This window comes from Danio rerio, chromosome 22 (assembly GCF_049306965.1).
Source record: "Danio rerio strain Tuebingen ecotype United States chromosome 22, GRCz12tu, whole genome shotgun sequence".
Lineage (NCBI taxonomy): Eukaryota > Metazoa > Chordata > Actinopteri > Cypriniformes > Danionidae > Danio > Danio rerio.
In genome coordinates, this window is record NC_133197.1 from 17,443,746 (window position 1) to 17,469,053 (window position 25,308).

Below are 25,308 nucleotides of genomic sequence, written 5' to 3' on the forward strand. Positions count from 1 at the left end.
ACCCAGACTTTGCCTCCTGCGGCCCCCAGGTAAATTGAGTTTGAGACCCCTGGCTTAAAATGTGTACATACAATAAAAGTCATTGTCGTCCAAAATAAACATTGTTTGAAAACAAAACAAAAAAACAAAACAAAACAAAACTAAACTAAACTAAACTGCCAAGGTTTCAGGAAGGGAAAGGGGCGAGGACTCAAGTTTAGGGAAAATGGGTCTTTGTTTATATTAAAATAAAATGTAAAACAAACTACCCTGAGGGGGAAAACATTAACAAAACAAATAAACAAACAAACAAATTTGACTGGACAGACTGGCAGGGATCAGCGCTGGAAGACAAGACAGGACAAGGCAACATACGACGAGGAACTGGCACAGGACAGCAGACATGAGGAGAATATAATCAGAAATAATTAACACACAAACAGGTGAATGTATGTAATAATGGGATAACAAGGAGGGTGGGACTAGACAAAAGACAGGAGAGCACGACACAAGACAACACCATGAGCCATGTGCCGACGTAAAACGGGACTAGAACATGCAGCCAATGAAAAAACTCATTTACCGCGCATTCACATGACAAGACTAAAGCACGTGGTGCAAGTAAACATGTACTGCCTGCTAAACACAAACAGAGGACACGAGTACACGATAAATGAAAACACTCACCGTGCCCTCAACATGCACGTTGCATCCCAGTGTCAATCGAAACTGAAACCAACTAGACTGAAATGCTGGAATAAAACATCACGCTGCAGACAAAACGAACACAAACACCAGGACGAGAGCGTGTGTCGCAAACACGCCCAGACCTTGTGCCCCAGAAAAACGCACGGCCCAAGTGCGGCCGATACGGCGCTCATATACAAAGACACACAGTGACAGAAAAGGAGTGTTCGACCTGAGAAAACTTGAGCACAACATACAAGACAAGACAGGACTAGTGTCTGGACTCTGCCACCAAAACAAGAACTAACAAGACCGGAATGGCAGAATCTTGACAAAAACAAAACTAAATAAAACAAATAAATGATGGAATGAAGTAAATTTTGTCCAAAAACAACATGGTTAAAAAAACAGACTTTAAAAAGTGTTTAGAAATTTGTTTTGTGTTCACCATAACATGTGAAATATCCAAACAAACAACTGAATTATTCAACTAAACTATTCAATACTGTTTGGTCCCCATTGACTGCCACTATCCAAACTCACAAACACAACATTTTAAGTTTTCATTCGTTTACAAGAACAACAACATGACATAACACCAATAACACCCTATTAAACTGACAATCCATGACATTCTTTAATACATTCATAAATTTTTTTTTTTTCAGAACATGGTGGAATTACCCTCCTAAAACAAAGACAACATTGTTTGAAAATCACTGACTGTGAAATATTTTTCTCCACACTTCTTGTTTAAAAACTCCTTTTTCAGATCATTTCAGATCATCTAAGTCAATGGGGGCAAAAAAACAACATTGTTGGGACTCCATTGACTTTCACTGTATGAACACACAAACTTAAAAGCTTATTTTCTCTTCACGAGAATAATATAAAGGATAATCCAGCTATAAACCATAACTATCCACCTAATTTACTTAAGGAAGTGGATGGGGTCCAAAAAAACTGTTTTTTCTGATTATCCAACAAAAATTATTGCAGCAAAACTACTCAACTATGAAGTTAATCCAACTCAACTTAAAGTCAGTGATGGATAACCCAAGTAAACTAATAAACTATCCAAATAAGCCACTGAACTCAAGTCAGGGTCTAAATAGGGTCCAACTAAATAGGGTCCAAATGCAACCCTGTTGGGACCCCATTGGCTTTAACTGTGTGGACACACATCCACAAAAATGCAATTCTCTTCTGTTCATGAAAATAATATAAGGGAAAACCCAACCAAAACTACTCTAACTAATTCTCCAACTAATCTACTAAACTAGGTCACAACATTTTGGACCCCATTGACTTTCATTGCAGAGACAAAGAAAAAAAAGGCACATTTTGAAAGCTTTTTCTGTCTGTAATAAAAATAAAATAAGGGACAATCAAAACGTAACAGTGTTGAACAAAAACTGCTGAGTCAGTCTTTTGCGCCAGCGGGTTTCAACGGAGCTGTTTCCTACAAAAAAATCATTATGGAGTGCCAAGGGCTTCACCAAGTCGACTGGAGTTACAGACCAAGCCTTGTGATAAAGTACCTATCACATGTCACGTCAGCTTCAGGGATGTTTTCGCCTGCGTCTTATCAGCTCACGGAGACGTGAAGGGACTAGTTGTGACATCCTGTATTCAAACAGGTTTCAAACACAATACAGTCCTTCATCATCAAATAACACAGAAAACCACGGCCTAGACTTGCAAAAGGGCTTCCCTTGTAGAAATGACACAATATAAGCTTTTCTTAAAGCCAGCGTCATCTGGCATTTGCGACAATTAGTAATCCACTGCATGTCTGAGTAAAAACTGAGGCAAACAATGGGAAACGCATACCAAAGTGAGGCTAAGCAAAAACAAAACTCATCATGACAAGATCTGAGCAAAGGTTGTTACAGTTTTACATGGTTAAATTAGTTTTGCTATACATTTCAGTTTAGTTTTACTTTTTGTTTTAGTGTTTTCATTCATTTTGGTTTTGTTTTTATTTTGTAAACTACATGTTGTTTATCTGTTTAGTTTCATTCATTTCATTTTCTTTTCGTCTTAGTCCTTTTATTAATCCTGGGTCGCCACAGCGGAATGAACCACCAACTTATCCAGCACTTTTTATGCAGCGGATGCCCTTCCAGCTGCAACCCATCTCTGGGAAATTAATTAGTTTCAGTTTTAGTAATAATAGCTCTGTAGAATTACCAGAACACAGATGAGTGTTGACCAAAGCAAAACAGCATAGTGTTTGCACAACTTTAACCAACTCTCATGAACACCTCTCAGTAATAGTTTAAGCAAACACTGACTCCAAACAAATGCAACCTAAACATAATGATGTTTGAGTCAAAATGATGAAGAATTCAGACCAACTTCATTCTATTTAAACATTTGCAGCTAAACATGCCTAGCTTACATTATATTCACAGAAAAAATAGAACACTTGTGATATGTTTAAGATTACATTTTTGCTGCTTGTTTAACTTACTTAAAATGAGCTCAAATAACACAATTTAGGGACAACTTAAGTGTTTTATGTTCAATTAATTGAGTTGAGGCGAGATGAAGGGATTGTGTAGAACCAGGCATTTTTTGTAAATAAAATAAAATAAAAGATAGAAAAGAAAAAGAAAGAAAAGAGAAGAAAAGAAAACAAAACACTTTAAACCAGCAAAATTGCTGAACTGTTCAAATACTGTAAATGACGGAACTAAGTCAACAATGTGCAAAAACAACAAAGTTTAAAAAAAACTGACTTTAAAAAAAAGTGTTTAGGAATTTGTTTTGTGTTGTTCACCATAACACCTGAAATGTCCAAATAGCAAACTGACTTATTCAGCTAAGCTATTCAATATTGTTTGGACCCCATTGCCTGCCACTCTATCGAAACTCACAAATACAGTATTTCACGTTTTCTTTCCTGTTTACAAAAATAACACCATGGGTAACCCTAATACCCTTAAAAAGTCAAAAAAAAAAAAAGAATTCAGACCAACTTCATTCAATTTAAAGATATTATTTGTAGCTACACATGCTTAGTTTACATTACTGTATATTCTCAGAAAAAACACTTGTTATATGTTTAAGATGTTTGTATACACTCAAAATACATTTTTTGCTGCTTGCTTAAGTTACTTAAAATGAGCTCAAAAAACAGTTTTTGACATTTTTAGGGACAACCTAAGTGTTTCATGTTCAATTAACTTAAAATTGAAAAACCATTAAGTCAACTTAATCCATTTGAGTTAAGACGAGATGAAGGGATTGCATGGAACCCAGGATTTTTGTAAAGAAAAGAAAAGAAAAGAAAAGAAAAGAAAAGAAAAAAACTTTGGGGTAATCCAGCAAAATTGCTGAACTGTTCAAATAAATGACAGAACTAAGTCAGCTATGTCCAAAAACTACAAGGTTTAAAAACTGACTTAAAAAATAAAAAAAGTGTTTAGGAATTTGTTTTTTGTTCACCATAAAATGTGAAATGTCCAAATAAACATCTGAATTATTCAACTAAACCAGGGATCACCAAACTTGTTCCTGGAGGGCCGGTGTCCAGCAGATTTTAGCTCCAACCCTAATCAAACACACCTGAACAAGCTAATTAAGGTGTTGCTGGGTACACTGAAAAAAAATGATTCAAAGATGATTCCTTGGATTTACTCAATTTTTTTACGTAAAGTGGTTGTTAACAATTTATTTGGGCTGAATTTAAACAAATAAATTAAGTTGAACATTATTAAATTAAATTTGTTTGTTTAAATTCAACTCAAATAAATTGTTTGCAACAGTTCTGCATGCAACACTTTTTTTCAGTGTATACTTGAAACACCTAGGCAGGTGCGCTGAAGCAAGCTGGAGCTAAATCCTGCAGCGACACCGGCCCTCCAGGACCGAGATTGGTGACCCCTGAACTTAACTATTCAATATTGTTTGGACCCCATTATCTGCCACTCTATCGAAACTCACAAAAACAACATTTCAAGTTTTCTTCCTGTTTAAAAAAATAAAAACACAGGTAACCCTAATACCCTTAAAAAGTCTAAATGATGAAGAATTCAGACCAACTTTATTTTATTTAGAGATAATGTTTGTAGCTAAATATGCTTAGTTGACATGTTAATATACACATTAGTTTACTTAATCGATTTAAGTTGAGATGAAATGAAGAGATTGTTTGGAACCCAGCATTTTTACAGTGTATATAATCATGCACAAGACTGATGTGCTTGTCTGTTAAAGCACATCTACAAGGTGTTTCTCTAAACAGCCGCAGATCCGAATAAGTAAATTCTGAAAACAATTATTTCTTTATTTCAGTTCATTTTTTGTGGCTAGTTTCATTAACTTTTAGTTTTTCTTTTATTGTGAATATTTCACACACTGTAAAAAATGCTGTAAAAATCTATTTGAGTTGAGACAACATAAAGAAATTAAGTTAACGCATTAGTTTTCACACATTTAAGTTGATTGAACATAAAACTATTAAGTTGTCTAAAAAACCCTAAAGAATTGTGTTGTTTCAGCTCACTTTAAACAAATAGCTTGAACAAGCAGCAAACATCTTTTTTTTTTGAGTGTATCATTTCAGTTAACAAACTCAGTCTTGATTTACTAAAATAACCCTAGATTTGACAGGAGATTACAAAGACAAAACTGAAATAAAGAAAGCTAAAAAGTTTTGGTTTCATGATGACGTTCCAGGTTGGAAAGCACATCAAGATAAACATCCTTGTCAGGCACCGTGATTAGAGAGAAATCTGGGTACGTACTGGTTTTCAGATTGAGCAGGACAGGGCAAGCCGAAGGGCTGATTGGGGAAGCTCCAATGGTTGTTAGCAAACACGTGGCTCTGAAAAAGAGGAAGTGAAAGATTTGGAGGGTTTAGATATTAGATATTTACAGATAATAAAGAAAGACTTGACTTTTAATTTGTTAATCTGCTCTGACCTGCAAAGTAGTTGTATGTGTGTGGGTGTTTGTGTTTACTTTTTACATAAAGTTGTGTGTATTTGATGGATGATGCAAAAAGAGGTCACTGTCTTTCTGTGCACTCAGAAAAACATTTCAAGAGTTGAAACAAACAAGCATTTATTTTTTTGTTTCTGGAGTAAAAGGTGGATCAGCAGCTCATTTACATAATTAAATACACAAAGAAACTGGTTGGTTTTGCTTCAGCCCAAATATCGAGTTTTACAGTATGATATGTGTACATCACTAGCACATTTAGAATTTTTGATTATTATTATTATTTACAAAAACAAGGCATATTAGGACACCTGTAAAATTCTGGCTGATACAACTTGAAACATTTTTAAAAATATATATTTTTCCATTCACTACTGCAATTTAATAGAAAAAACTACACATAAAAACTTAAACGATAAATAATTGGAAACTAAAAGTTATTGCACATTATTGCACACTGAATTCAAAATTTTTGTCTGTGATTTTCGCAGGTTAAAAAATAAATTCGACCTCACGTTGTGAGAATCGTATTGACACACTGCCTTCGAAACTTTTTGTCATAAAAAAATTGAAACTCTTTCCGCTTTTCGCATGTGAAGAATTGCTTTGAGGGGTGTTTTGACAGAACAATCGTACAAGCGAAAGGCTAAATACTGAATGTTGTCATTTGAGCCACAGATAACTTTATGAAAAACACAGTACATAAAATAAAGACAGAATGTTGTGGACAGCTGAGAGCCCATGACTGGCGCACTTCTGCCTTGCTGCTTTTTGGTGTATTTGTGTGTTCATACAATTGAAGTACAGCAAGATTGCTGGTTCGAGCCTCGGCTGGGTCAGTTGGCGTTTCTGTGTGGCGTTTGCATGTTCTCCCTGCATTCGCATGGGTTTCCTCTGGGTGTTCCGGTTTCCCCCACAGCAGGCCCGTGCAGAGACCGTCCAAAGTTTGGGGCACTGTTGCGCGCGTACTGAAGAGCGGTGTTGTCGTGCGTGTTCTGATCAGCTGTGTTGTCGCGCGCCTACTGAAGAGCGGGACCGAGGGTGTGTCGCGTTGCGGGGGCACTTTTGATCATTTTGGAAGGGCACTTTCTATCCACTTTCTATCCTATGTGTGCACGTGCCTGCCCCACAGTCCAAAGACATGCGGTATAGGTGATTTGGGTAGGCTAAATTATTCGTAGTGTATGTATGTGTGCGAATGAGTGTGTATGGGTTTTCCAGTGATGGGTTGCAACTGGAAGGGCATCAGCTGCGTAAAACATGTGCTGGATAAGTTGGCGGTTCATTCCGCTGTGGCGACCCCAGATTAATAAAGAGACTAAGCCGAAAAGAAAATGAATGAATGAATGAATGAATGAATGAATGAATACTATACCAGCTCAAGTATCATGATTCCAAGTAGTATTGAGATATTGTAATTCATAATTTAAATTATAAAGTAAATTTTTCAGATAACTCACCAACAAAAATACATTAAAATAAAAATAAAAACTATACAAAAGTAAATTTATTACAAAAGAGCATTTTTTCCAACATAATTAAGCTTTGTCCTCATTTGTAAGTCGCTTTGGATAAAATGACTAAATGTAAAATGTAAAGCTATATGAAGAGATAAAAAATTGTTTCAATGTTTCCTATAGCTGTTTTGGGTTTTTCATAAATTTTTTATTCCAGTCTTATCAGGTAACAATCTAAAGTAATTCAAAATTTCACTTCATGAGTCAATCATTTAAAGAGATTTTTGCGGTTGTTGGAGCTACTAAATCATATTAACAGGAACAGATATGAAGCGATTCAGATATGCATTCAAACTGAATCGTTAGTAAACATGCAATAGGCTACCATAAATTCTACACAGCTTTTCAACTTTAAAATCTCCACAGACTATTAAAATAAAATAATTTATTGCTGCAAAAACGTGTGAGCATTTTAGCGACTTTTTCACATGCAACATTATCTATTGTAGATAAACCATTAATGACAATACTATCAACTACAGTGGTACCACCAGTATTTTGGAGCCGTAGTATCGAGATACTACCATAGTACCTGTAAACCGTGCAACCCTACAAGCAATGTATCAAAATTCCACTGATTTCCTCAAATAAACTTTGCATTTGGGGATAATCCAGCGGAGTTCTTTGATAATGAGCTGAACTCTCCTAGTATTGGATGAACACAATATATAACCTATTCCTCTTTCTTTTTCAACTTTGGAAAAGAGAGGAGGACAAAGTATTACTGCTTGAAAAATGGGGTGAAGGCTAAATATATTTTACTAATGTTCTGACAGTTGGAGTTCATTAATAAATGATTAAAACATGCCCAAAATGACACAAATATGAACAAAATATCTAAAAAAGTAAGATCATTTTGAAAGTCTTGAAGTTTTTTTTTTCTTTTTACTAATAACAACACAATTTTTATTTTCATTTCTTTACTAATATCTAAAGAACTAAACATGCTAAATAAATAAACGACTTTTTAAAATTTATATTAATCACACGTGCACCTAAACAAACACCAATGCAAAACAAGAGCTAAATGGAACTAGATCAACAATTAAAAAAAAGATAAAGACTAAAATAAAAATGAAAAATTTATAACCTTTAAACTGTAGAGCGCAGCCGAATATGGCCTGCATAAAAATAGCAAGTCGTTCAGTCTACATTCAACTTGTTCAGTCTACAGGAAACTCATTTATTTACAGAAGTGCTATTTACACTTGTAATGACATCACTAAACTCCAACTCTACCCAAATATTTATCCTTGAACTCCCATTTTCTACTCTAAACCATCTGCTTCTTTGAATTTGGCTTTGAAAAATGTCACAATAAGAGATCTGCAATAACGGCCCTCGAATAAAACAGTAGAAAAAGGTCAAAAAAAGCAACGGCGCTTATGAGGAATTGCGTTTGCCAACTGCTAAAATGACTCTGTGACCACAAAGACGTCATTCTGTCACCCACACACCAAAGTCTTGAGATTTTGCCAGATATCAAAGTCAATGACCCGAGTTTTTGAAAAAACGAAACTGCTTACAAACTTTATGACTCGGACCAGGAACAGTAGCTTAGCATCATGTCTCGCCACAACAAATGTGCTGATCGTATTCATCTCTCAGAATAAGAGCATTTAGCATGTAATTTGACTGCGCTTAGATTTTGCTGACATCTAGTTATTAAAAAAACAAAACTTTAATATATATATATTTAGTATCTATTTAATATAATAAATATTTTCCTAAGTATCATGATGCTGGAAGTGCTAAGGTTATGGATTAGATTCCCAAGGGAAGACCAAAACTAATCAAATGTGGACTATGTATGATTTCTTTGTCTGTTTAAAATGTATAAATGCATTGTTACTGTTTTTTTTTACTAAAGAAAAACTTTGAAACATTTTTAAAATCCTCAAAATAAAGATTTAGATTTTTTTCATTCATTCATTCATTTTCTTTTCAGCTTAGTCCTTTTATTATTCTGGGGTCGCCACAGAGGAATGAACCACCAACTTATCCAGCACATTTTTTACTCAGCAGATGCCCTTCCAGAGGCAACCCATCTCTGGGAAACATCCATACACACTCATATACCATGGAGAATTTAGCCTACCCAATTCACCTGTACCGCATGTCTTTGGACTGTGGGGGAAACCGGAACACCCGCTGGAAACCCACGCGAACGCAGGGAGAACATGCAAACTCCCCTCAGAAACGCCAACTGACCCAGCCGAGGCTCGAACCAGCAACCTTCTTGTTGTGAGGCAACAGCACTACCTACTGCGCAACTGCGTCGCCGGTAGTGTATGAACTTAGGTGTCAAAAGTACTTGTAATACTTGTAAAAGAAATGTGTTTTTGAGCAATCAGTAGTTCTAAATTCAAATATAAAGTAATGCAATTTAATTTAATATAATTCTAATTCAACTCAATCTTAATAAAGCTTCTTATTTATATCAACAATTATTTTAGTAAAAAACGGATTGCATTGTAAAAAAATGCAAATATTTGTATGCTACATAAAAAATGAAGTGATCACATCAATTCTTTTTTGTTTTTCTGGATTTTCTGGTTTTATCATTTATGGGTTTAATTAAAAGTTTTATATTTGTTTATAAAATTACCAGAGTCCAGAGACTTTTATGTACACCATGAGTTTATATAAAATTTACTTCAATATGACTAAAAAGGTAGAGGTCATAAACAAATATTTTCTCAATTCAAAAGAATAGCGGCTTGAACCCGTAAATAGTATTCCATACATCACCACCTCACAAACGAATTACAACAACTGCTGATTTTTGAAAATTCTCGAGAGTTAAAAAAAGTTGTGTTGTATTAAAATTAACGTAAATACATCTGAAAACTCATTTGGTTATTTTACGCAACTAAAAATTAAATAATAAATAATACATTTAATTTATTAAATAAAATATAAAAATAGAAATGTTACAGTTTCGCTGTAAATACATTTTTTAAATAATTAATAATAAATATTTAAATAATGTTCAATTAATTAATAAATAATTAATTACTTATATAATATTTCATAAGAACAGTTCTTAATAAAGTACATTCTAAACAAAAACACAAGGTTAATTATGAGAAGGTTACCATTGGAGTTGCCAGGACGAAGCCCCTGGCGTCCAGCTGAGGCCCAACCGAATTAGAGAAGCTGTGCCCGTCCATGGCAGGCGGAATGGAGAGTGAGGGCATCAGACTGAAGTCTCGTACATGTCAGATAAATCTCGCGATCCGGTCAACGTCTTTCCAACATGACCTGAGCACACAAACACAGAAGACACAGGACATTTGGTCGGTGGAAAAACAAGTGGGTGAGCATTAATATGAGAGTGTTAAGACTGCCTCAAACCACTGACTCATCACTGGGAAATAATGCTAGAAAGACTGTAAACTCAAATCAAATGACTCAAAATGGCCTTGGAAACAACACAAGGGAGAATAAGATGAAAGTAAATAATCCTTGAATATTTTTCCAAATCATAGAAGAGTAAAAAAAAAAAAAAGACTCAAAGAGTTTCATTGTGAGGCGAGAATGATATCTGAATAGAGCGTATTGTGAAGATAGTAAATTGAGACTTTTTAAGAGGATTAACAGAACAAACAAGGTTTTTTTCTCACACAATTGGACAACAATTATGCAATGGAAATTCTCAGAAATGCAAAGCGCAAACAAGCTTGTGTTTCTTGTTAGGAAGTTGAAAGTGTGCCAGAGGACGGTTAAAAGATAACATTTAAGCAAGATGATAATTAGTTTCGTTTTTAGGTCTGATAACAGACGATTGGCTAATAATGAAATTCTAGAATACCTCATCACTCTAAAAACTATTTGTTAACAGTTTCCATATTTTGTGATTCGCAAGTGTTTGACATTTATTGACGGTTGTGAATTGCATTTTGGGAACTTGATCTCTGCTCTGATCTCATATTTTTTAAACAATTCAGCTCTACATTTTAACAAAAGTGCCTTTTATTGACATTTTAGTAGTATGAAACAATAAAATGTGTAATAAATAATATATAGATAATTAAGTCTATAAAATAACAGAAAATGTACTGGCTGCATATTACAAGGTTTTTGTACTATAATATTCAACACCAACCGTGACAATATATCACTTTAAAGTAATAAAAAAATTAATAAAAGTCATTTTTTCCAAGGTTAAAAGCTTTTGGAAGGAAGATCAAGGTCCCATAATGCAATTCAAAAGCACAAATAAAGAGGGAAAAAAAACATGAATCACAAAATAGGGAAAACTGCTAATTTACAGATGGTTTTACAAATATGTAGATAGTGTACAAATATGTGTTGAAAGGCTAGAGACATTTATGCATCACAACAAAGTGTTAGGAAATCCATATTCATTTGCATATTTACTAAAGATTACATTTTAACAGTGCTAAATTAAAGTGTTTATAATAACTAACTTTTCACAAATTTCACTCGGAATAAAAGTCTAAGCTCACTTTTACACCAAGAGGCTTTTTGTGTGCATGGAATACCTATTAGTGTGAACTCCTATCAAAATGACTGGATTTATCTGCGAAAAACTTTAAATGTGAAATATTTATGACTTATTAGCGACACCAGTGGCCATTAAGTGAACTGCAGTCAATAAGACATAATTTACAACTACGTAATGCATAATGAATGCGTGAAACATGAGCCCAAACATGATTTAATGTCTTGATATACTCATTATGATAAAAAAAGCCAATAAAAACAGCAATAAAAGTACATTTAAGTGAATTTAAGTGGTAAATTGACTGAAGTTTAAAAGTAAAAAAAATAGATAAATACGAGAGACGGTTTTTGCTCGCGTTTTTCGTCGACATTTAAAGCCTCGTGACTAAATAAAGGGCGTCAATGTGATCATGCACACTACGCAAAACGGCAGGCACAAAAGCGCAATAAAAAAAAAAAACACCTCATGCTCATTTTTTTGTTTTGACTTGAGCTGTTACTTGAACCATCCATGCTTGTTCGAGTCAACAGTAACTTTAACAACAAGCATGTGAACTTCCTCTCTTTCTCTTCTTCTGTGTTATAAGCGGGATGTCAGAAGCTTAAAGTTGTGTAGCGCCATATAACGTCAAGGAGTTATTTTGCATACTCGTCTGCTTGACGCCAGTAAAAATAGCTTGGATTTGAATCTGGAAAAACTTCTCATAAAACACTGACGATAAACACAAACAAAAAGCGTCCCGGTGTGTAGGAGCCTTTATAGCGGAAAAACTAAATATGAGTTTGCTACTTACCTAAACCTAAACAAGTAAAAGCAAAAAAATTATATATAAATAAATGTAAATACATTTTTTGAATTTTAATCAAAACTAAAAACATTGCAATTTTATTTATTTATATTTCATACTAAAATAACCGAGATTGTGTAGTAACCATGAAGTAAAAACATATTTTTGGAAATCAACATATAAATAAACTTTTTAAAAAGCCTAAATATATATTTAAGCATATTTAGCGTTTTTACAGATATTATTGGCAAACATTATATTCCCTTTCTGCACAGTCTCAATTCAGGCTGCACGATATTGGAAACATCTAGCATTGCGATATTATTTAACTTCACGATATACATCGCAATATAAATATAATTTCACTAGAGGACTTAATATCTCTATTTGGAAAGAATTTGTGGGACTGCGTCTCCATAAAATCTAATCTATAAATTTCCTGACACATTGTCATTGTTGTCTGTGCTATTTGCAGTGCATTTCTGAATTTGCATGTATTGTGCGTATGTTCATGCATGTCAAAAGTTGATGAATTAATGATGACTGAATATTTGCATCTCAATAAGATAAAGTGTTTTACCATTTCCAGAGTCTAACAGTATTCAAGTACAATAATTGAATAATTCAATAAAATGAATAGCTGTTAAAGTCACAAGTGCTACAATTTCTTAAGCCTGAATGCTTTTGAAATCATTACACAATTCCAGGAATCAAAAACACATTCAAATGATGAATTATATTACAAACTTAACATTGCATAAATCCTGTGATGTGACTATTGCGAATGATCACATTGCGATATCAATGCTGAAACAATATGTTGTGCAGCCCTAGTCTCAATTACATCAACTAAACAGAAAACATGCCAAAAGCCTAAGATTAAAAAATTATAAATGCATTTTTTTCTCTAAAAACATGCACTAACATATTATGCACAATGAGACCAAAGACAATATTTTGATTTGATGTTGCCTTTGAAAACACTCAACAACCCCTGAGGTTACACATCCATATTTCTTCCACCATCATACATCTGGCCAGTCAATGCATCCCAGTAAAGAGGAGGTGTCCATCTCTCCAACCCCCTGCCACAAAGGACAATCAATACTGATTACTATTGAGTTCCCAAATGTCCTCTTCCTGTAAAGCACCATTATCTTTACTGGAAGACTGGAGGAAAAAAAGATGAGAAAGCACCAAGGATAGAGACTTTCACAGAAACGACGTACACACGGCTCTTATTTGGTGTAACAGCCCAGATAATATTATTATAAAATCCCCAAAAAAACTATATTGAAGGATGCAAAACTGAGAGGTTGTGTAATATTGAAATGGAAGCATTAAAAGTACAAGTATTTACAAGTGTTTAAAGGGATAGTTCACCTAAAAATGAACACTTTCTAGCTATTTATTCGCCCTTAAGTAGTTCCAAATCTTGCAGAGTTTCTTTCTTTTGTTAAACACAAAAAAAGATATTTTGAAAAATGTTGGAAACCCGTAACTATTGACTTCCATAGTAGGAAAAATGCAGACTACACTCCAAAAAAAAAAAAAACATTTTTATTTTTTTGCTACTTGTTAAAACTTCGTATTTAAAATGAACACAATTCTTAAGTTTTTTGTTTTTTTTTCGGAACAACATTATTGTTTTATGTCCAATCCACTTAAATTTTGCAAAAACAATTAAGGTAACTTTATTGGTTTGTGTTTGGATAATCGTCTTTTTCTTATAGAGCCCCAAGTTTATGGAATACTCTTCCAACAGAATTCATCACATGCACAAACTGTGTTGGACCAGCAGGTGATTTTTGTCAAATCAAAATGTGCACACTGAGTGCTGTGTTTGATTTTGTGTTTAGTCTATATGTTTTAAAATGCCAATTTTATTTTATTTTATGGGCGTCATGGTGGGGCATTGGGTAGCATGATCGCCTCACAGCAAGAAGGTCGCTGGTTCGAGCCCACATTTCTGTGCTGGAAAAGTTGGTAGTTCATTCCGCTGTGGCAACCCCTGATTAATAAAGGGACTAAGGCGAAAAGAAAACGAATGAATGAATGAATTTTATTTTATTTTTAAAATTTTTTTCTCTTTTTTTTTTCTTTTCTTTGATTGTTTTAAGATTTAGCTGTCCTGGGCCTGCAGGTTTAAAATAGCAATCGTGCTAAAACTTCCTTTTTGAGGTTAAGATATATTTTCGCGTGTCCCTCTTAAATAAATGAATTCAATTCAACATGAAGCAACTGTTTGAATCCAGCATTTTTTACAGTGTATAGAAGTCTCCAACATTTTTCAAACTATCTTCTTTTGTGGAACTCATAAAGGTTTGAAAACAAGTAAAGATTGAATAAACTATGACAGAATTGTCATTTTAAGGTGAACTATCACTTTAAATAACCTTACACTGTAAAAAAAACATGTTCCTGTCTTAAATATTTGTGTTAAATCAAATGAACATTTCTAGTCAGCTTAATTGAAATCAGTCAATCTAACTAAACATATTTTGGTAGACTTTGCATAGCTACAAAAAACTTAATAAATTAAACTAAAGTAACTTAAAAACATTTTGTCATTACCTTTTTTACAGTGTACGTTTGATTAATGTAGAATGGCTTACTGTGGCATAAACATAACGTACGGTGTGCTACTTCAATAGATTTTTGATGTAGAAGGAAACACTAAAAATAGAATGATATGTCATCACAGTTTAATATGTATTGGGGAATTCATTCAAGAATGAAGGAAACCCTTCAGTTTGGCTTTCAAAACCAAATATTGTAAAAGAAAAACGTTTCAGGTCAGGACAAAATGTGCCCAGTTGGTAATCGCACTGGAAGCTTGCAGATGAACTGCGAAATTGCGAAAGTTAAGGAGATTATTTGGTGACCTCAGAAGCCCATGAGACTGTTGCCTCAGCGGGTCCGCCTGAAGCGCGAGACTTGACGGATGCCTCATGCGCTTCCTCTAATCTCTCACAGCAGGATCTCTCATTTTGCAGGGAAGAAAAGGAAACATGCATAATGTCGAGGGAAGAAAACATCCTCAGGTTTGTGGTGTGGTATGGACCGCCATGAGGGGTTTTTCCTCAAGAGTTAGTTAAGGCCACCGCTCACATTCTGAAGCGTCACGCTGAGCAGGAGCGTATGGAAGTCATCCAGGAACGTGTGACTCTGATAATCCGCTCTGCTGCTCATCCTCGTGAGCTTTAACAAGGGATTTTGTCAGCTCAGAGTTCTCCGATGTTCTTGGATCAGTGTCATCCTGAAATTAAGTAGAAGGAGGGGGGCTATTCTCCAAGAGTATATGATAACAATTAAGCATTATTGTTTATTTCGAATTGAATTAAGACCCATTAACAGTAGTCAACATTTGAAGTTGATCCAAAAGATTTTTCAAAAGGGTGTTGTCCAACAGTTTTAGACAATTTCCATAAACTTTTTTGATCCACTTCAAGTTGCATGAGGTGCATTTTCATCTTTAATTTGATTTTGGTGTCTGCTTCTGCTTCTGAAGGCCAATGTTCAGCAATAGTTCACTTAAACATACTCGCTTCAAAGGAACACTCCACTTTTAGTACATTGTGTACTAGGACTGACATTAAATCCTTATGGGCCTACAAAATAGCAACTTTTCAATTTCCCTCGATATTAGTACATGATGTAACTAGAGAAGAGGCAAGCTTTAAATAGGACAATTATGGAAACTCTGGTCATTTTTAAACGAGATGCTTATAGTCTAATCTGACTCAATTATCTATGCCAAGCGAAGCTAAGAGATTGGCAGAATTTCTGTTTAGAACTCTGGGAGACTTGTATAATAACGCTTAGTGGAGTGTTACTTTTAAGACCTTGATCCTTGATGAGTCTTAAGATGGGTCACACTGCTCTTGCACACCATAGAATTCCGTTTATATGACAGAAATCGCATGACAGACTGTAAACGCAAGCTCATGCAACAAGTTTTGTGTTTCGCTGTATCCCAAACTTCAAGTCTAACCTGCAAATTCTTGTCACATGAATGTGTGAAACCAACAGAAGATAAAAACATCTGTAAAGAAATGTGAAATATTGAGCAATCCCTCAGTTTATCAGTTTTGCATCGTCTTGTTTTTATCCAGCTCCACTTTCTGCATCACCGTCTGACAGAATTTCCCTTGAATTTCCCATAATCAAACTCTAGTGTGGATTTAAGATCAGTATCAGCTGTTTCAGGTGTATTTATTTAGGCTCAACTCTGTAGGTCAGTGACCCTAGGAACTAGCTTTGCTACTCCTGTTTTTAAGCATTCATAAACACAGAACAGTAATTTGACTTGGATCCAGTCCAAAACAACTGATCAGAGATTGCTTGATGAAGAAAAAAGTATGGAAAGCATTTGAGAACCTACTAAACGATGGACAAGACACACAACTAGGCATGGGTCGGTATAAGAATCTGACGGTACGGTAACCTTGGATAAAAATATCATGGTTTTGTGATTACTGCTCTAAAATATGTCTTTTTTAAATGTCCAAGTAAAAAAACAGCATTGCCTCCCTTCAAACAAAATATAGATTTAATTTTAATAAACATTTAAAATATTTTATAACAGTAAATATGTCAGGCTAAATAATTTAGACTTCTGCTGTTTTTATTCGTTTCAAAAACACTGATTTCATAAAAATTTCAAAAGAGATTTTTGGAGATCTGTCTTTTTTGTGGATATAAAATAAAATAAGTCACTGCACAAGTGATTTGTTTTATAGATGTTTGCTGAATCTTGGGCTGACAAGTATCTTTTGATATAGAGGGTCTTTTTCTGCAGGAGATACTGTTGCCCTAAAAAACCTCAAACACATAAAAAAAAACATACAAATACTTTATGAATACGCATATATACACCTTAGGAATGGTATAACTAATTTTAGCAGTTTTAAAAACTTGACTTTTCCAAACTATGGTAAACCTTGAAACCGGTTATTGTCCCATGCCTACACACAACAATGATTTATACCCTTTTCACATGACATGTATTGGCAAATGTTAGTCCATTTAGCAATGTTGAAATCTGTGTGAAAGTGAACCGAAAGTGATTACTCTTTCAGAACAAAGAAAAAATCTTATGAACACCCTCTTTGGAGGAAATCCCAAAATATAGGACAAAAAAAGTAATCACTTGTGCAGACTGGAAGGGAGAATTTCTGCAAGAAGAGAATCATTATGTTGGCTTGAGAAAGCCAACATACTGTTATGCCTTATTCACACGGGGCTTCAGCGTCAACGCTTGACAGAAGGCGTGTCTGAAGTTGGGGCTGACGTGATCGTAATAGCAGCGTCAGCTAATGAAATTAGTCCGCAATCGGCTACTGAATGAGCTGGTGTATTTGCACACAGCGATCTGATTGGCTGACGCTTCCATCAGCGCTTGAAAAGTTGAGAAAGTCCCAGCTTCTGCAGCGAGCAACACCTCTGAAGCGGCGCCAACGGATCCACAATGCAGTTCGGCATCACCTTCATTCATTTTCTTGTTGGCTTAGTCCCTTTATTAATCCGGGGTCGCCACAGCGGAATCAACAGCCAACTTATCTAGCAAGTTTTTACGCAGTGGATGCCCTTCCAGCCGCAACCCATCTCTGGGAAACATCCACACACACTCATTCACACACACACTCATACACTACGGACAGTTTAGCCTACTCAACTCACCTGTACCGCATGTCTTTGGACTGTGGGGGAAACTGGAGCACCCGGAGGAAACCCACGCGAACGCAGGGAGAACATCAGAACTCCACACAGAAACACCAGCTGAGCAGAGGCTCGAACCAGCAAACCAGTGACCCAGCGACCTTCTTGCTGTGAGGCGACAACACTAACTACTGCGCCACTATGTCGCCCTCGGCAACACCTGACATTACCCATTCAAAGTGATTGGGTAGCGTTGAAGCTGATGCCCCATGTGAATTGGGCGTCATACTCTGTCCTTAACATAAGCTGTTTATGCTACAATGCAAAAATGTGGTTAAAATGTGCCTTCTGCATTCAAGATTATTGCTATATCTCCTCATGCTAATCAGATATATCGTTTTTGAATAAAAAATGTAAAATATTACTTTTTAATAATCCGGGCATATAAAAAAATTATACAAGCCCCAAATTTGGCCAAAATTGGTGTTCTGCTTTAGATTTTGTTGCTGTATCTTTTCAGGTATATCAGACATAGAGTTTTGCAATAAATCATTTTAACCATTATTTTCTCAAAACTTTTGACTTAAACGCCATTTTTACAAAATGTCCAGGTCCAGTTTTTGACTATCATAGAGACCGTCATAGAGACATTAGGGTTGATTTATATCACTAATATTGGCAAGAAGCTTTGATGTATCATCACTAAACTGTCAATTTTCACCATAGCAATAAAACAGGATGACCTAGCAACCACTTAAAAACAGCAATATCCCTACATCAGAACATCGTAGAGACCTGGTTATTGGCTCTTTTGACTCACACTAGCAAATGCGACTTTCTGTTTATTATGCATGGTAACAATGATACAAGTGCTCATAACGATTAGCTACATGCTATTAACAAATATCTAAGTGCAATAACACATGGTAGAAATGCCTACTAAGTATTAGCATTTGATCAAACATGTACACAAGGGCTGCCATTTAGCAACTGCTTAGCAACCACCTAGCAGTGCCATAAACATTTTAGCAACTGCCAAGCAACCACTTAGCAACCACTGTGCTTCCTGCCAACTGCCATTCCCAGTCCTAGTGGAGTTACGTAAAAAAAAAAGTTTGTCAATAAACTTTAGGTTCTAGTTCAATTTGGCTTTAAGGCTAAAATAACTGACATTTTGGGCAGAAGATGCTCATAACACTGAAGGCTCACAGACTTTGAGTTCCTCAATGTTTTTAGCTTAATGTTTTCTCAAGAAAAACATCAATGTGCGCACATCTAGGAAATTATTTAAGGCAGGTGACCTGATGAAGTTCATGCAAGTTGAAACATCGAATTAAATTAGTCTTTTGAGTACTAAAGTGGCAGTTTTTGACTTTTCCTCAATATTTTCTCCTCACATCCTGATCATTGTTATGATCTCGAAGAGAGGAACACATTTATTAAAAATGTTTGTATATAATCAGGGATTGTGATTTAACATCAATTTGAATAACTCAATAACTGTTAACCACAATCTGTTTGCTTTATGTGATCCGATTCGAAATCGCATATAGTTTTGTCCTCGTTTGCTCTTTGTCTATCTCAGTCCTTCATCTCTAGGTAAAGGTCTTGTCGGGTCACTACGCTAGGAAGAGCCAAACAAGTGTGAGGTATCCAGAGGGTTTCACATGACTGGCTGGGAAAGCCGAGCTGGTGAACTCGGAGCAGACGATCCCGGGAGATACAAGAAAATCATGCTGACACTTGTTTGGAAACAGTCGAAGCTAATGCAATTAGAGAAACAAACTAAGCATGCTAAGTGCGGCCAAACGTGTTTGCAATGGCAAAGCCAGACACATTGATTCAGAGATTAAATATTCACGAGTGGGAAAAGTTAATCTGCTGGTAGTGGCATCACATTTAAATTGGTAGACATTTATTGATGTATTAGACATAATAATTAATAACATTAATCTGATTATTTAAGCACCCCCATATAAATTGATGTAATAGATTCTAGCCAATGCTGACACTATTACAAATTTAGGGTTGATTTGAAACCTGACAGTATTCAGGTGCATACATTAAAGAAGTCAAAAGAGAAATTCAAAGTGAAACTGAAAAAAACCACTGAACAGGATGGCTGGTACGTTACAGATTGTTCCAGATTTCTGTGAATCATCCAAACAGCTGGAGGCAAATAGTAACCATAGCAGAAATAGCGCTCGAAAATGACTCATTCAGTTGAAAAACACACTGCTTATAGTGTTTTTCTATAATTCTACCCAGCCTTTTGCATTGTGCGATCACAATTATAGGCGATATTGGACATCTGGGTGGGACATTTACTATTATCAAGCATCCGCACTGTGAGTCATTCCGGGCTTTCATTTCACTGAAGAAGAGAGGTTTACCGATGTCATTCAGAGCCTAAGATCAATGGTGGCTATTCAAAGCTGGAGCGTGCTAAAAGGGATCTGCGCAACTGGTGGCTTTATGAAATCTTTTTTCCAAAGACTTGGTGATTCATTTAGTTCAGCACCTCGGCGATGTTAAGGTAAATATTAAATGACTAAAATTAAGACTAAATGGGGCACTGGAAATGAAAGCTAATTCCACAACCTATGGTCAAGTAGTAAGTCTTTCATCATCATTGTCGCTGAAATGTCCCACTTTAGACTTAGTAAAAGGTAAAAGATCAATGATTGGAGGACAACTGCTCAACCAAGAAAACGTTTTTTTAAAAGGTTCTAAAATTATGAATGCAAAGAATTTTTTTTTTTACAGTCAAGAGGAATAAAGAAAGAAAACGTCATCCCTGATAAGCATCTGGAGGACAAAGAATTAAAGGGCAATAAAATCCCCCGTCTCAGCAGGGTGTTTTCACATCTCTAGTTTGAAAAAAGTCAGGAAAGTGGGTGAGTCCAGCTTTGTTCAGGTGGGAGTGTCGAGTGGCGAAAGAGGGAAGGGTTTGCAAGAAAAGGGGAGTTTCAGTACATGTACGCACTGATTTTCACACCGGCACCACTAACACAGAGATAGACAGTGACTACACTTACATGGACATCAGTAATGGAATTATTTGCCTTAATCTGAATAGGACAATAATATGATTTAAGTGTTTACATGAGTTGCATTTTAAATGTACCTTTTATTTAACATGTTATAGCACATCATTTCACACCGCGCTATCCACATTTCCTCTGGAGTTTCGCGTAATTTCAGGTGTTTCATTGTTAATTTGTTGACTTTAATTGAAATTTGTCACTTTTACCTTGATTCAGGAACATTTCATGCATGCCCCCTATGACAAACAACATATTGAATGCCAAGATACTGAATGCGAGAAACTGCTGGAAGAGTGTTGTTTTAATGGAATTTTTGATACCGCAGATCGTATGGGATGAAAAAAAAAATGTCTGCATTTCTCTGTAAAAACACAACTGTGTGTGTATGGACTATCCTGTCACAAAATGCGGCAAAAATCCTACAAGATGGTAATAGTTTAAGGTGTTTACATGTTTTCGTTCGGAGAGCAGCATTTACAGCGGAACTTTCAGTCCATAATATTGTAGTGAAATTAACGTACTGTAAACTTAGTAACCAAATAACTTTGACTAAGGTATGTCTTTAATAACTGAAAGAGTATTGCTGACGATACTTACTAACTTTGCCATCTAAGTAAACATAAACAACTAACACTAATCACACATTTACCAAATCTGTAGAGACAGGACAATCAACATAAACTGGAACTGTGTCTTTTTTAAAAGGAGACAAGTGGCAAATCTGGATTTCACCATTTCCAGAAGCGAAAAGCTCACAGGTAAAAAAATGTTCTTTACAAACTTATTTTTGTCGCGTGTTAGCAGACCACTGTAATCCACAAATGTGAGTCCAGCTGCGCTCTCATAGCGGGGAAATGAAAACAAAACCTTCGTTGCGACACATTTATAAAGCAACACTGACAACCCATGTCTCCAAACAATTGTTCTTTGAATTACAGTTGGCAACACAATGTGGCGTCTCTCTGCCATCTGCACACTGTAACAGGTAAAAACAGTCTTCAAAGCTATAGCATGTAAATTGATGAAGTTGCACCTCATTCACAATAGAGTGCGCTGATTGGTTCGAACCAAGTCTATCTCTTGAAAATTATTGCTGAAAGCTTAAAGATGTCATATTGTACCTGCTGATAAAGTTGATTCTTCATGCTGGAATTTACACAAGGATCTCCTTGACATAGCTTCAAAAAATTTTTTAAACCAGAAGTATGAATTTGTTCGAAACAATGCAAAACAACAATTTTTACTTCTTCAGTGAAATATGTGTCCCAACAATGTTTTAGCAACGTGGGACATTTATATAACTGTGAACATCTCTAAAAAATGTGTTTTGGTGTATCGTGACCATTTAAAAAAATAATTTCTTTCCAAAAAAAAAAAAAAAATCTTTTAAGATTCTTAAGAGTAAAAAAAAAATAGAAATTATGACATACGTCTGCATATCCTACAAAAAACATTCTCAAAACATAATAATCATTCTTAAGTGGGTGCGAAATTAAATGAACGCAGCATAATTTATCTGAACTTGTTGCAGAGAAAGCGTGGTTTGCACACTTACAGATTACTCATATGAATTTATAAGTCACAGAAAGCCACCAGACGTAAAAACCAAGTCAAAGTGTTAAACATTTGAGAGCAAATCAGCAACTTCTTGTTCTTCTGCAGAACAATTTTTCATTCTCTTACTGCTCTGTCTGCTTTCTTACAGTCAGTTGCCACCTCTTCTGACCCAGATTTACAGCGTCACTTCTTTCCAATCCCCCAAACCTGAGCTACTCCAGGCCTTCATCTGTTGCCCGGGTCACGAAACCAACATTAAACCACACTGCTGCTGATTTGACGAAAAGACAGAGCGAAGCCAGTATCCGGCAAAACAAGCCCTGCATAGGTTCCTGAAGCGCCATTAAACTGAGATCAGCCGTTATTTGCATCCAAAGGAGAAAAGCATTACATAACATTACACCAACTGTACAAAGAGTTCCAGTGAGCCCTAAATAAGAAAATGAATACATCATGCTTTCAAGGTACTGTGCCCTGTAGTAATACAAAAAAACTGACAAAATGTACAGTTGAAGTCAGAATTATTGGCCCTTTGGAATTATTAGCCCCCCTGTATATATTTTTCCCAAATTTCTGTTTAACGGAAAGAAGAACTTATTTCTAACTGATTTCTTTAATTTTTGCCTTGATGACAGTACATAATATTTGACTAGACATTTTTTAAGATACTAGTATTCAGCTTAAAGTGCAATTTAAAGGCTTAACAAGGTTAATTAGGGTAATTAGGCAAGTCATTTTATAACAGTGGTTCGTTCTGTAGAAAATCGGAAAAAAAATATTGCCTAGTAATCCCTAGTCGCCAATAATATTGACCTAAAAAGGGTTTTTAAAAACTCCTTTTATTCTAGCCAAAATAAAACAAATAAGGTTTTTTCCAGAAGCAAAAATATTATAAGAAATTCTGTGAAAAAAATCCTTGCTTTGTTAAACATCATTTGGGAAAAAATTGAAAAAGAAGAGAAAAATCACAGAAGGGCTAATCATTTTGACTTCAACTATATGCATTTATTTATTTAGGTTGGATTAATTGGCACCCCATATGAATTCTTAGAAGCTAAATATGTTTGAGGTATACATTTCCACTCATACTGTGCAATGGCTGAAGAGGAACAGGAAATTCTGAAACCATGAACTCCAGTTTAACAAGGGTGTAAACATGAGGAAACACAGAGGCCAAACACACTCAGTCCTTAAACACAAGAGTAAAACTAAACAGACTTAAGGCTCTTTGGGGTCAGAAAATCTCCAAAACTACACTGTAAAAATATCTGTACATCAGCAGTTTTCCGTGTTTTACATTTCATGTTTTTATTTTCCCCCATTTATTCATGCTTTTGCATTATGGGAGTTTGATCTTTCTTCTAACAACACTTAATTGTTTTTTTTTGCTGCTTATTCATAATGAGCAGAATCAACACAATTCTTGAGGGTTTTTGTGGGATAACGTAATTATTTTACGTTCAAACAACCTAAATTTGTAAAAACAATTAAGTTAGCTTGATTGATTTGTGTTGAGACAACATGAATGAATTGTGTGGAACTGCATTTTATACAGGGAACATTTAACCTTAAAAAGTTAGAAAAAGTAACTTTTATTAGCATTTTTATTATTTTAAAGTGATATATTGTCTGCGTTGCTGTTGTATATTATACAAAAATCTTGTAATAACCAGCCATTATACACTTTAAAGCCCAAAAAGTTAAGGTAACTCAAACCATTTGAGGAAACTGATTGCAACAAACCATTTAGTTTCAAAAACTAGTCCTAATGAGTACTGTGAACTTAATCCATTTAATCCATAAACGAAGTAATTTGAGCACATTGAAACCCAAACAACGAAGAGAACTTAAACCAACTGAGTACTGTAAAACCCGATAAGTTAAGGCAACTCAAACAACTCAAACAAACCATTTTAGTAAAAAAACTAATCTTTATGAGTACTGTGAACTTACTCTATTTAAGTAATGAGGTATTTAATTAACTCATTATCTTCACTTTGAACACTGAGTTCAAAACTACTTTCAACTGAGAATAATTAACTGTCAGTAAATTATAAGTTAACTACACTTATTTTATTTGATAAAGTTGACTGTTGGGTTTTACAGTGTACATTATAGAATTTCAAACTAATAAAATGTCAATAAAAAGTCACTTTGTTAAACTTTAGAGTTGAATTTTTAACATTAAAACGCAGAGACATAAAACATTAAAAGACATCAAAACATTAAAACACATTAAATCGTCAACGCAGAGATCCACATCCCATAATGCAATTCACAGCCATAAATAAACTGAAAACACTTGTTAATCCCGAAATACAGAACCTGTTAATTAACATTTTTTTACAGCGAACAAACCAACATCCCCTATGTATCGCCACAAGGGTTTCAAGAACAAAGGTTAAACAATAAAGACATTTTCAACTATTATCCAGCCTTTGTTTTGCTCATATTTATCAAAGATGCCACTATTATTGTAGGACACTGTATTTGTTTAAGAAAAAAGCTGATTCATTGGGTGAAGTGATGTGATGCATGAAAACAACAGTTTCTACATAGAGAATGTGGTTGAACGGCCAGTTATGAGAAAACTGGGGGTGGACAAACCACTATGAGATTTTAAATTCTCTTAAAGCTTGCTCAATGAAAACC

General features: G+C 35.1%; 1 protein-coding gene across 2 annotated transcripts in view; it reads right to left on the reverse strand.

Moving 5' to 3' along the window:
* sbno2b (strawberry notch homolog 2b) overlaps nucleotides 1-25,308 on the reverse strand; it is an 89,051-nt gene that overhangs the window by 57,810 nt on the left and 5,933 nt on the right. For both annotated transcript variants that reach the window (NM_001423267.1, XM_009296338.4), the window contains exons 2-3: nucleotides 10,232-10,397; nucleotides 5,421-5,500 (exon numbers count right to left, since the gene is read on the reverse strand). In NM_001423267.1, the coding sequence (NP_001410196.1) occupies nucleotides 5,421-5,500; nucleotides 10,232-10,333 (182 nt within the window). In that variant the 5' untranslated portion in view covers nucleotides 10,334-10,397. The remainder of the gene's footprint in view (nucleotides 1-5,420; nucleotides 5,501-10,231; nucleotides 10,398-25,308) is intronic.